General features: G+C 34.1%; 1 protein-coding gene and 1 non-coding gene across 8 annotated transcripts in view; both read right to left on the minus strand.

Moving 5' to 3' along the window:
* Positions 1 to 13048, minus strand: part of RALYL (RALY RNA binding protein like) — a 712684-nt gene that overhangs the window by 96286 nt on the left and 603350 nt on the right. For all 7 annotated transcript variants that reach the window (XM_049782024.1, XM_049782022.1, XM_049782028.1 and 4 more), the window contains one exon: positions 3297 to 3344. In XM_049782024.1, coding sequence (XP_049637981.1) covers positions 3297 to 3344 — 48 coding nt within the window. The remainder of the gene's footprint in view (positions 1 to 3296; positions 3345 to 13048) is intronic.
* On the minus strand, positions 4252 to 4355 carry LOC126021655 (U6 spliceosomal RNA). The gene has a single exon (XR_007500151.1). It is a non-coding gene; the product is annotated as a U6 spliceosomal RNA (small nuclear RNA).

Consider the following 13048-nt stretch of genomic DNA (forward strand, 5'->3'; position numbering starts at 1 on the left):
CACGGAATGTTGTAAATGATTGTACTGTGCTTTGTGTAAGATATAAAGCTAGAAGTTTAGCATAGCCAGCCACTCAGGTCAATTTTTTAAAACATATTTTATTTAAAGCATTGTGATTTACAGAGTTATTCATAGATGAGTTTTAGATAGAATGTTCCAGCACCAATCCAACCATTGGTGTCAACCTCTCTCCCCCAATGTTTCCAGAGTCCACCCCAGTCTACCACCACCCCACTCCAGCCTACTGTACATTTTAATATACACCACCCTAGTCTTCTGTACTTCTTAAAACCATAATCTTAGTATCACTTACCTATAAACAATCAGGCCACTATACATGATCAATGAAACCATGAATAGATATTTAATCAGTCTTTTGAAATGTTACTTCTTGGTCAGTATAAAAGTTATTGCAAGATGAAACCTATGTATAAGAAATTTTCTAAGCTGAAACAATCAAAGGGTTTAAAATCCTAAATTTTATTGAAATTCTTAAATATAATAAAAAAATATAGGACAGCTTTAACCTACTATATCTGAACTTTTGATGCCCCTGTGAAAACCAAATGGTTTTCATTCCTGTAGGTCATTTCTTTTTGTTTGTTTGATTTATGGGCCACACCGGGTGATTCTCAGGGGTTACTTCTGTCTCTGTGCTCAGAAATCGCTCCTGGCTTGGGGGACCATATGGGACACTGGGGAATCGAACCGAAGTGTTTCCTAGATTAGCGAATGAAGGCAAATGCCCTACTGCTTGCGCCATCGCTCTGGCCCCACCTGCAGGTCATTTTCTATACGACCAAGTTTGGCTCATGCCAGTTTGACCAGTAAAGTGGCGATAGATAAGCTACTGGAATGGAGACAGAGGAGAGAACTTCATCTTTCCTATTTTGCGTTCGAGTTTTGGCTCCTGTATTTATCAGTGTCTCCCACCTTGTTTCTTCACCATCACTAAGCCAGGTATGGCAGAAGAACCTGCTCAATCCAGTTTGAGTCTTTTTGCATTTCTTATAGAAAAACATCTTCCTATTCTTTCAAAAACCCCAACAATAACCAATTTTGGCATTCCCTGCTTAGAGTTCTGGGCTCTTCACCCATACTTCCTTTTTTGGGCTTGGAAGCTATAGTAGCAGTGAACCAAATTCTGCATAATTTCAGCTCAGAAACTCCTTTTGTACAGTAAATCTTGATAACCCTCATCTCATCTTGCTTCCCAGCTATGGTTTCTCTTCCTGAAATTTCTATTTCCATGTTACTATTGTGTTTTCACTCTTTTAGTTTCTTAATACCTACTTTCAAAGTTTTTATTTAAAATTATCGTGCAAAATATAATTATATGATTTGAATTTTTTTCACCTCAAACTAGAGGTTAGAATGGAGGAAAATAATTGAGTGCATTTTTTCTAAAATTGTTTTCTTCTGCAACTGGAATATGCCAAGGACAGAATAGAAAGCAATAAAAATGGAACAATCTATCATGAAATACTATTAGGAAAGGACAATTTATTTGCTGATTTATTTATTTATTTATTTTTAGGGTCACACCCGGAGGTGCTCAGGGGTTACTCCTGGCTCTGAGCTCAGAAATCGCTCCTGGCAGGCTCTGGCGAAAATATGGGATGGAGGGGGAATGAACCCAGGTCCATCCTGGGTTGGCTGCGTGCAAGGCAAATGCCTTACAACTGTGCTATTTGCTCAGGCCCCCAGACAATTTATTTTTCAGTCATTAGAGCACTGTTGCTCGAATAACAGTTTCTCCCTCACAGTGGATGGTAATTGTTAATTATTGTTCAATTTGTATTGAATAAACACAAAAATATTTAGTAGGTGTCATGCTGATTATTATACCTAACTATGCCATTTCATTATACTCTAAAGAAAATCTTTTGAGACAGGAATTAATTTCCCTTGAATAAAAAGTATTACCACTGACTCAGTAAATTGTTACTTTGAGCAGTCTCCTCCTTCTTGCTTCCTTTCATAAGATTCTCTGTTCATAGTTGGTTGACTCCTGGCTATATCTATCACTATTAGATAAAAGATACTGGAAGACTAAGAAAAAATAGAACTAGTTTAATATTTAATTCTTAGTAAATAAGACAAGTATGCCCTCCAAAAATAAAAGCTATAGTATTAAACACTTTTTTTTTTTTTTTGCTTTTTGGGACATTCCAGGTGATGCTCAGGGGTTACTCCTGGCTCTGCACTCAGAAATCACTCCTGGCAGCTTTGGGGACCATAAGGGATGCCGGGGAATGAATTCGGGGCAGTCTTGGTCAGCTGAGTGCAAGGAAAACACCCTACCACTATGTTTTGCTTCAGCTCCATTAAAGTGTTTTCTTAATTTTAATAGTAAGTGAAATTATACTAGTGCTGTCAGATATTCATAACGTTATTATAATTTATACTTTAAATGTATATAGAATTATGAAAATGATTTGAGAAAATCTACCCTTAAATTTTATGTTTTTAAAGAGATAACTAATAAAATATTTTCTTTAATCTGTAAATGAATATAGTGGTAGCACAGTTATCACTGTATGACACCTACATAAACAAGGCAAAATTTCCTTTAATTTAATCTTTAATTTACTGATTTTCAAAACTACTTCCCTTTTGTAATATAATTGGCTCTTGAATCAAATGGAATAGGTTCTGACTGTAATTGTTTTACTAACTTTATGAATTTAAAAACATACTCTGTCTAGGGTGAAACAAAAGCTAAGTAGTTCCTAGGTGTGAGACCTTAGTGCTCAAGATACAAATGATATGTAAAACTGAGCTTATTTCTGACCTTTTGAAGTAAAGAAAGGCAGACCTTTCAGTCATTCTAGAAAGAAATATTGTGAAAAACATTGAAAGTACTGGGAAGAACAATATTTGGAACTAAGAGTGGGGTGCATACAGAATATGTTTTCAAATGTTAATTATGCTGAGATCTGAAGAATTAAATCAAGGGAATAAGTATATAAGCAACACAGGGAGTTTTTGAGTTGAGAAGGAGGAATACATTGTTTTGTGCTAGAACTAGGGCATATAATTCAGGCTCAAAGCTTACTTTTGGCTTTGCTCTGATAAATCCTGGATTTGAACAGGGGGACCATACATGTTGTGGTCCAACTGGGGTTGGCTGCATGCAAGAGTAGCATCTTATGTGGTGTTCTATCTTTCTGGCTTTTAGTATTTTCTTTTTACTATAATAATATTATTTAAGAAAATAATTAAGGATATTTGTAAATAAAATGTGTGATATGAATATATAACTAATTAAAATGGAAGTAGTATAATAAGCTTACCTATTGTAGAAATCATCTCTGTAGTAATCATAGTCAAAAACATAACCACTAAAAAGAAAACAAAAAAGAGTTGACATTTGATTTAATCACATTAATTTGTATTTTACTTGTTTATGTTATAGCAAATAAGTTACTACTTAAAAATAAATATATTTTATGTAATAATGTAGTTCAATGGTTTTATAAGATTATAAACAATCAGATACAAACCTATTGTGTATCTAAAAATAGAGAGACTGAAAATGGCTTGAGTGATACAGAATGGAGAAATAAAATAATAATAAAATTCTTCCAATACTTATAATTTCTTATGAATGAAGGCTAGTTTCTCCAGGTAAAATAAAATATAGTTAATCTTTACTAAGCTGTTCATAATAAAACTAAACAATGAACAGAAGGCACAGAATAACATAAATAGAAAGGTTTAACAGCCCATTTATTATAAGAATGTCAAATAAAACTGTGGCTCCTCAGAAATTCAATATTCTTTTATTCTAAAACGTGTTATCAAATACTTTACATAGAGAACAATAGAGGATCACATTGATTACCAACTAAACCACAACATTATTTTGAATTATTTAAATAGAATTTAATAAATGCACTTAGTGATATTTATTATGATAAGCTCCTTACAGGAATATTTAATTAAAAGTTGTCCCATCGTTTTATCCTCGTTGCATTAAGAAGGCACTTTTACACATTATTTACTTCTAATTTTGGTTCTTAAAACAAATATGTTGTATACAATAACTGGACAATTGTAGAGTGCAAGGGATCTAAAGGATTTGGTCACTCAAAGTGGAATTGTGCCAAATGGTAATTCCAGGCTTACTTGTTTGGTTTATTTTTCGCAATGTTTGGCATTGGATTGAGGGCCTCCCTCATGCAAGAAGAGCTCTCTACCACACTGAGCTGAGCTTCTCATTTATGTTAGGTGAGCATTTTTTTTTTTAAAAATAGGGAACGCGTCACGAATTTGCCTGTCATCCTCGCGCAGGGGCCATGCTAATCTCTGTATCGTTCCACTTTTAGTATATGTGCTGCAGAAACGAGCACTGGGTGAGCATTTTATCACTGAGTCCCATCTCATGTTTAACTTTTTGATGAGCCACTGCACAACAGGCAAGTGAGTGTATCTTTCCCAAATGCTGAACAATTTTTATATTAGCTATTTTTCTATTAAAAAATTAAAAGGATATAGTAAGACATGCCTAGATTTAATAATAATTGTATTTGTATCTACTCACATTCATTACATAAAGGAAAGGATGCAGCATACTTAGTTTATTTGATTTAGGTATGTCTCTAACACAGTCTAAAAAAGTATCCTGTTGAATTCAGGTTCTGAAATGCAACCTGGAGACTGAATGCATGCGTGTCTGAGTGGAAGGCTGCATGGTGCAACAAGAGCAATGCTATAGTATTCACCTCTGAAACGAAGGAAAACAATGGAGAGAGAGAGAGACAGAGAGAGAGACAGAGAGAGAGACAGAGAGACAGAGAGAGAGACAGAGAGAGAGACAGAGAGAGACAGAGAGAGACAGAGAGACAGAGAGAGAGACAGAGAGAGACAGAGAGAGACAGAGACAGAGAGAGACAGAGGGAGACAGAGACAGAGAGAGACAGAGACAGAGAGAGAGGAGAGAGAGAGAGAGAGAGAGAGAGAGAGAGAGAGAGAGAGAGAGATCAAAATAGCCAGTCACTTCCTTTTGAAAATCACAGATGGCTAAGCTAGTCCAGTTTGTGCTTTAGTTTCTCCTGTTAGCAATTACAGAGGAATGTTGGAATTTTAAAGTCAACCCACTGACTATCATCAAATCCTAAGGACATGTATGTCAGGAACTAGACCGGATTTAGTAGCAAAACATAGTTTCTTTTCTTAAGAGTTTTATTTTTATGTGAGTCAAGATGGCCTTAACACTTTTTTTCGTGGCTTTACTATCAATTTATTCATCACTGCAAACTTTAGTTCTCTTTCCTTAGAGCATCTACTTGAGAAAAATTGCCATTGCTTCTTTGTGCCTTTGATTTTTGACAACTGTATATTCTCCTAGTCTTGTACAGCTTTTTTTTTTTCCAGCCCAGGAATGTTTTTGTTGTTGTTATTGTTGTGTCAAGTTTCTGGAATCTATTTTTGAAATGCAGTCATTAAGAAATCCAGTGCCTTCGTGCCCATGGGATGAATCTAGCTTTGATAAGTGCCAATTAGCTCTCTTCACCTCTGAAAAACTCTTCTGTTTTCCTTTGTAGACGACAGAGTTCAGCCCCTCTTCTCAGTTTCAGTAGTGTGAAGAATTTTCCTTACTTACCTAACTTATCTCATATAAATATTTTTGACAATGGTAGAGACCAGAAATAAGCAAATAATTCTTCACACTACTGAAACTGGTTCATCTGTGCTCTCCATCTTTTCTGTGTCAATGTTACACTCTTTTTTATTAGTCTTGAAATGACTATTAGATCTGCTGAGATATTTTTTTTCTGATTTTTATTTTTGTGCTTTGTTTTGTCCTGACAAGTAGCTTTTCTCCTATGAGGAAATTTCTTATTCTTCAAATGAGTAGTTACTTGTCAACTTCTCAAAAAGGCCAGAATGACCTATCACTAAGTGATTCTGCCTCCATTTTCTCTCTCTTAATTTCAATCCTACATATCAATTGTGATACTAGACATTTAAAATAAAAAAATTATTGTCTAATGAGAAAAAAACTTCCTTAAAGTATTGACTATTGGTCAATGACTTTATATAGATTTTAGGTGGACAATAGTATAAATTTACCTTTTATTTAACCACTAAGATGTAACTCTATCCTTAACTATACAACTGATCATTTTTCTTCAGCTTACTTATTCTACTTTATTCTTTTCTGGAAACAACAAATTTGGCTTTACAGTCTAAAAGCTTTATCTTTAAAATTTTGTTCACTCATTTGTTTTTTTTTTATGAATTACATACGAGTAAAATGATAAAATATTGAGTCAGTAATTTTGAGACAATTACTCAGTACTTTTCAGCGTAACATAATAAAGGATGATAAAATGTGGCTAAAGTTTTTTTCTGAATGAACAGAATTATCAGAATACTACAATAAGATCTGTAAAATTTAATTATAAGAAAATATGACTAATTAATATTTTTATAATGTGGATTTCACTGATTCCACCCAAATGTTTTATGCTTTCAGGAAATATATCGGGAAATGTATATCTGGAAATTAATTTATGAGAAATAAAAAGTCAATGATTTATTTCAATTGATGTCTAAATTATCTTTTTTTTTTTTTTTTTTTTTTTTTTTTTTTTTTTTTTTTTTTTTGGTTTTTGGGCCACACCCGTTTGACGCTCAGGGGTTACTCCTGGCTATGTGCTCAGAAATCGCCCCTGGCTTGGGGGGACCATATGGGACGCCGGGGGATCGAACCGCGGTCCTTCCTTGGCTAGCGCTTGCAAGGCAGACACCTTACCTCCAGCACCACCTACCCGGCCCGTCTAAATTATCTTGTACAGCTGCTTACCTTTTGTCCAATCTTGACTGCTAATATATTTTTACAAGAACCCCTGATAGCTAAGAATGCTGAATTGGTGGATCTCCAAGTCTCACTGTCTGCCATCATGAACTCAAGTTTACCTGTCAAAGTTAAAGATGAAATGAAATGCACAACCAGAGCTGTCTTGGTAATCACAAGCCTGCTTTAATATTAATTTATTGGACTTTTGGCAGAAACTGCCAAAGCTGTATTTCACTCAGGTCATGTACTGTAAATAAATGCAAGCTGGATTTCCAAGAAACAGTAGGAGGTGGAATAAGATGCAAAGAAATCACCATGGAGCCAGGATCCAGTCTGTTCATTATGCTTTCCAGGTTTTTTCCCCCACGTCTCTGAATTGTTTTTTCTTCTTTTGTGGTTTTTGGGTCACACCCGGCAGTGCTCAGGGGTTACTCCTGGCTCCATGCTCAGAAATTACTCCTGGCAGGCACGGGGAACCATATGGGACGCCAGGATTCGAACCGATGACCTTCTGCGTGAAAGGCAAATGCCTTATCTCCATGCTATCTGTCCGGCTCCCTGAATTATTTTTTATTGGCTATTTTTTTCTCTTATAAATTCTCCGATTCTCCGTTATAATTTTTTGCCTTGGTTTTGGATCATAAACCAGGCAGTGCTCAAGGGTTACTTCTGGCTCAGTACTTGCTCCAGGCGATTTCTGAGCGCAGAGCTAGAAGTAACCCCTGAATGCTGGGGAGGCATATGGATTGAATCCAGGTTGGCTGCGTGCAAGGCAAACGCCCTACTCCTTTGTTATTGCACTGCCCAATTACTACATTTTTTAGAAAAATGTGTCAACATATATTAGATATTAGCTTTCCCAAAATAGTATTTGCAGGAGCCATAGTTACACACGAAATTGTCTACTTCAAAATTTTATCAGGGAAAACTTAGCTTTCAATTTTAAAAAGGAAAACCCCTTTTGAAAAGAATAGTGTTATATTTATAAGCTGAATTACTTGGGCTTTTAACTTACAATTTTTACAAATTTTATTGTAGTGTTTCTATATGACAATCTAATTTTGTAGTCATTATAAATAAAATACAAATAAATTAGGTATTTTGGGCACTGTTTAGGGAAAACTAAGTCCATAAATAACATTTTTGAGCATGATCAGAGGGAAGGACAAGCACTGAAACTTGTAGAAAAGTGGAATAGTTTTGAAATTTAGCATAAATAAATGCTCATCATGTAATCTGTCTAGTCACTTAAATTTATTTTTTGTTGGAGATTGACTATTGAATTTTATTTATTAAATATGTATTGGTTATTGAGTCGATGCCAAAACAATAAAAACCATTCTCCATAAATAGATAAACGGATATAGAAATACAGGCACAAAGAACAAATGGAATGAAAAAAAGTGAACAGTATGAACAGCCAAAGTCAATGAGAAACAGAAGATAATGGAGACCAGTGAATATGGTAGATATCAACAAAAGGCACCCACAGAGACAAAAAAAATGAACAATCACTGAGCAGTTTTTAGGCTTACAGTAGCAGACTGGAGTTCTTGATTTGGGGATGGCTAAAGCCAACAGAGATATACATAAATGAACTACAACATAAAAATTTATTAAACAAATGAAACACTAAAGATATTTTATGTTCTGCATCTAAATTTTCATGATATACATAAGGACCTGGAAGTTAGCCATTAATGGTATAATATCTTCACTGATTCTTTAAGTTGAAATTATATCAAGAATAACTAGGGTTTTGAAGGTATGAATAACTGTTGTTATTTTATTTTTCTATTAATATCTTTATTTAAGCACCTTGATTACAAATATGATTGTAATGGGTTTCAGGCATATAAAGAACACCCACTCTTCACCAGTGCCACATTCCCACCACCAATAAATTTATTTTTGAATTTTAGTAAATTGTATTCTGAAAATTTTCATTTCTTTTTAAATGGTTTTAAATTGAATTTCAGTCATACGTTGTTACAACACTTGCTGTTCTTGCCAATGGTCCAGTCTTTTGGGGAACTTTTTGTTTGTTACTTTTGGGTTCTACCTGGCAGTGTTCAGGGCTTACTCTTGGCTCTGTACTCATGGAATGATTCTGGTAGTGCTTAGGAGATGATTTTGGATACCAGAGATAAAAAACATGTGTAAAATGCACTAAGAAAAAAGAAGGATGTAAGTTTACAACTCTAAACAATTACTTTGCCATTTTACAATACAATTCAAGTGCAATCTGAGAAAATAGAAAAAAATCATATTCAAGTACAATAAAAGTAATACTTTTAGAAATAAAATTATGACATAACTGGAGTGAAAAATCAGTTACCGTATTTGCCGGTGTATAAGACGACCCTTCAACCCATGAAAAACTTCCTAAAAGTCGGGAGTCATATTATATGCTGGTATATGGCATGCTGAAACTTGTTCCAGATTCAGGGACGAGTGATCCATACCCCTCTTACTTTTAAAAAGTAACTTACTTTTAAGACTTTTAGGAAGATTTTCATGGGTTGAAGGGTCATCTTATAATCCAGCAAATACAGTAACTTATTTTCACTCTAGTTATGTCATAATTTTATTTCTAAAAGTATTACTTTTATTGTACTTTGAATATGATTTTTTTCTATTTCCTCAGATTGCACTTGAATTGTATTGTAAAATGGCAAAGTAATTGTTTAGAGTTGCAAACTTACATCCTTTTTTGTTAGTGATGATTAAATGACGATAAGTAACTTTCCTACATTTTATTAAACTTTTTCATTTATAAAAGAAGAAATCACAGCTCATTAGACTTTGCAAAACATGCTATCCATTTGATCTAATTCTTTTGAATGGATAAATCCCACTTTATATGAATAGAATAATACACACAAGTATTTCTTTTTCTTTTCCACCACAGAATTTCATGAAAAAGTAATATGAAGAATATTAATATACTCCTTAGTAGAAATGGCTGCATTCTAATGATTTCTTAACAGACACATGGTTGATAATGAATTCTATTGAAACTCTATGATTACATGTCATTTCCAAAATTAAATTGAATAATAGATTAATAAGAATCTCACATCAGGCACAATTCTGGAACTTAGGATAATATCAATACAACACAATTTCTAGTCTCAAGTAATGTTGCTGGAAATTTAAGGGATTAGAAAAGTACATGTATGTATTTAAATTAAGGCAGAATTTGAAAAGACCAGCACATAAATGAAAATCACTGAGAACTTAGAAGTAGAAGAAATAGAATGTGATTGGTGGCACAGGTCCAGTAGGCTTTTCGAAAGCAATGACATTTGAATTAACTCTTGCAGAAAAATTAGGATTGGCAAATTAATGTTTATTAGGAGTTCTTATAGATGGCCAAGCACTGGAAAATTTGGAAAAATATGGAACTAAAATTGAGAAAATACATTGTATTTTTCTGTTTTTATATGACAGCTATTCTCTAAAATATTAATAGGAATCATGAATGCAGAAATTATAATAAAGAATAACTGAATTTACATGGTTATGGTTGTCAGTGAAATCATATATCCTCATATATATGTATATATATCAGATATATATGTATATATATATCTTTCAGGATATGTTTAGGTATAGATTGTATATAAACTTGGTATAGGTTTTCAGTGTAGTGTACCCATATGAATAGACTTATAAACTCTGCCACATTAATAATACATAAATAAAAATATGATCAATTTGGGCACTGGAGAGATGGTTTAGCAAGGAAGGCACTTGCTTTTATTAGCCAATCAGGATTCTGGCTCTCCATATAGTTCTCCATCAGGGAAATAATTATTCCACAAGAAATAATCTCAGAACTCAGAAGTATGAAAAGCCCTTAGAACTGCCCGAGTGACCCCCAAACAAAAACAAAAACAAATCTGAGCTTTTTCTTTGTTGTTGTTTTCATTTTTTATATTGGTTTGGGGGTCACACCCATTTGTAGGGATTGAACTCAGGTCAGTCACATCTAAAGCAAATGCTCTACCCTCCATATTATCGCCCTCCCATTGTTATTTTTTTAATTATTATTTAAGCAACATGATTATTTGTAGTTGGGTTTCAGTCATAAACAGAACACCGCCCCTTCACCAATGCAACATTCCCACCACCAATGCTCCCCCCTCCTCACCCACCCCTACCTGTGTTTGAAACAGGCATTCTGTGTCTCTCATTCTTTAACACTGTCTGTCATGCTAGTCATTAGTGTAGTTATTTCCCTAACAGCATTCACCACTCTTTATGGTGAGCTTCAAATTTGAGCCGGTCCTTCAGGCTCTCCCAGCCCTTAACTCTATTATCTCTGGGCCTTATTATAGTAATGACTTTAATTTTTCTTAAAACATATAGATGAGTGAGACTATTCTGTGTCTATCTCTCTCCCTCTGACTTGCTTCACTCAACATAATAGGTTCCATATATATCCATGTATAGGAAAATTTCATGACTTCGTCTCTCCTGACAGCTGCATAATATTCCATTGTGTTGCTTTCTTTTTATATTAACTTTGGAGTACATTTGTGTGAATGTAGAGAATACCAATAAACACATATGCTTAAAACTAAGAGTTAAGCTTTTTTTGTGGGCCACACCTGGTGACGCTCAGGGCTTACTCCTGACTATGCACTCAGAAATTGCTCTGGCTTGGGGGACCATATGGGATGCCTGGGATCAAACCGTGGTCCAGACTAGGCTAACGCAGACAAGGCAGATGCTTTACCAATTGCACAACTGCTCTGGCCCCAAAGAGTTAGGCTTTTGAGTCTGTATTTATGAACAAAATATTATATTTATCACCAAGATTTACTGAAAATAGTATGTGATCTATGAAGAAAGTAAATGATAATGATACATTCATGTAGTTCTATGATTACTGTGAATTAGGAGACATAACAGCTCAAGAAGAAAATATGACTAAGAAGGTGAGTATATGAAAACTGTCCATCCAATGAATGTTTGTTTTTAATCACTTGCTGTGAGACCAACAAAGCCTAGTTTCTCACAATTAAAAAGATGACTACTTTGAATCATGAGAATTATAAATCTGGGACGAACAAAAGAAGAAAAAGGGTAAAAGGGGTAAATTTTGTGTCTCCTGGCTTAATTAAAAGAGAAATTCTAACTTGAAAAGTTTAACCTTGAATTGGGGGTATACTTAATATTTCTATGTTACTCTCATATTAGAAAAAATATATACATACATTACTTCTTGGCCAGGACAAATAAAAAATAAGATGATTTTAAATTAATAATTATATTATAGGTACAATGAAAATAAAAATACAATTATAGGGGTTAAGGTGCATAACTTGCATGCATCTAACCCTGGCTCAATCTCCATCACCATATGGTCTCCATCAAATATAACCTGAGAGACCCCCAAACACTTCAGGGGGTGAAGTGCCTCCAAGCACCACATTCCAAGTTCCTTGGACCTCTTGAGTACCACTTGGGAGTAATCCCCAATTCTGTTTTTATAAATAGCATAATACACCTGGTAACCTTTGAAGTAAAAATAAGATACTATAGCAAGAAAACCAGACATCAGATATTCTGAAGTCTTGTCTTAGAATTAGATATTCTCTTCAGGACCACTGAGGGATCTCCAAAGTCTCCCCATAGTCTCTAATCATAACTTCAATTCTTTGCATTTTTAGTGGCATTTAATTAATTGTTCTCCTAAGCAGTCAATATTTTTCCAGCAATCAATTTTTGGCACTAACAAGTTCCTTACTCTCATTTTTTGGTGTCTCCATTACAAATCTTTTGCCTTAGCCCAATTGGTTGTACAACAGTTTTGTGCGAAGCGGTGTTCAAACTCAGTGTCATGTGTTGTATACTTTTTCCTGCTGAATATGTACTCATTAATTTATTCTATTGAAAGTTCTTCTACATTTTCCCAATTATAAAATATGTTGAGTTAGACTAATGGAACTTACTATGCTATTCCTTGATTAAAGTTTTTTTTGCATTAACCTTCGATTTATGCTTTTCAGATTTGTGTTTCTTTTCATTTAAATAATCTCTATAGATTTTTTGCTAGCCCCTTTCTCCACAGACCAATCTATTTTACATTAATTGTTCCTACTATTCTCTGAATTTAGTCTAGTTCATCTATTGACAGTGAAGAGTAAAATATTCCATAGCTATGTCAAATCCTATAAAGGATGATCCACTTCTTTTTGTCTTGATTGAAGTTAGATATTAATGAATAGA

The sequence above is a fragment of the Suncus etruscus genome, chromosome 10 (assembly GCF_024139225.1).
Source record: "Suncus etruscus isolate mSunEtr1 chromosome 10, mSunEtr1.pri.cur, whole genome shotgun sequence".
NCBI lineage: Eukaryota > Metazoa > Chordata > Mammalia > Eulipotyphla > Soricidae > Suncus > Suncus etruscus.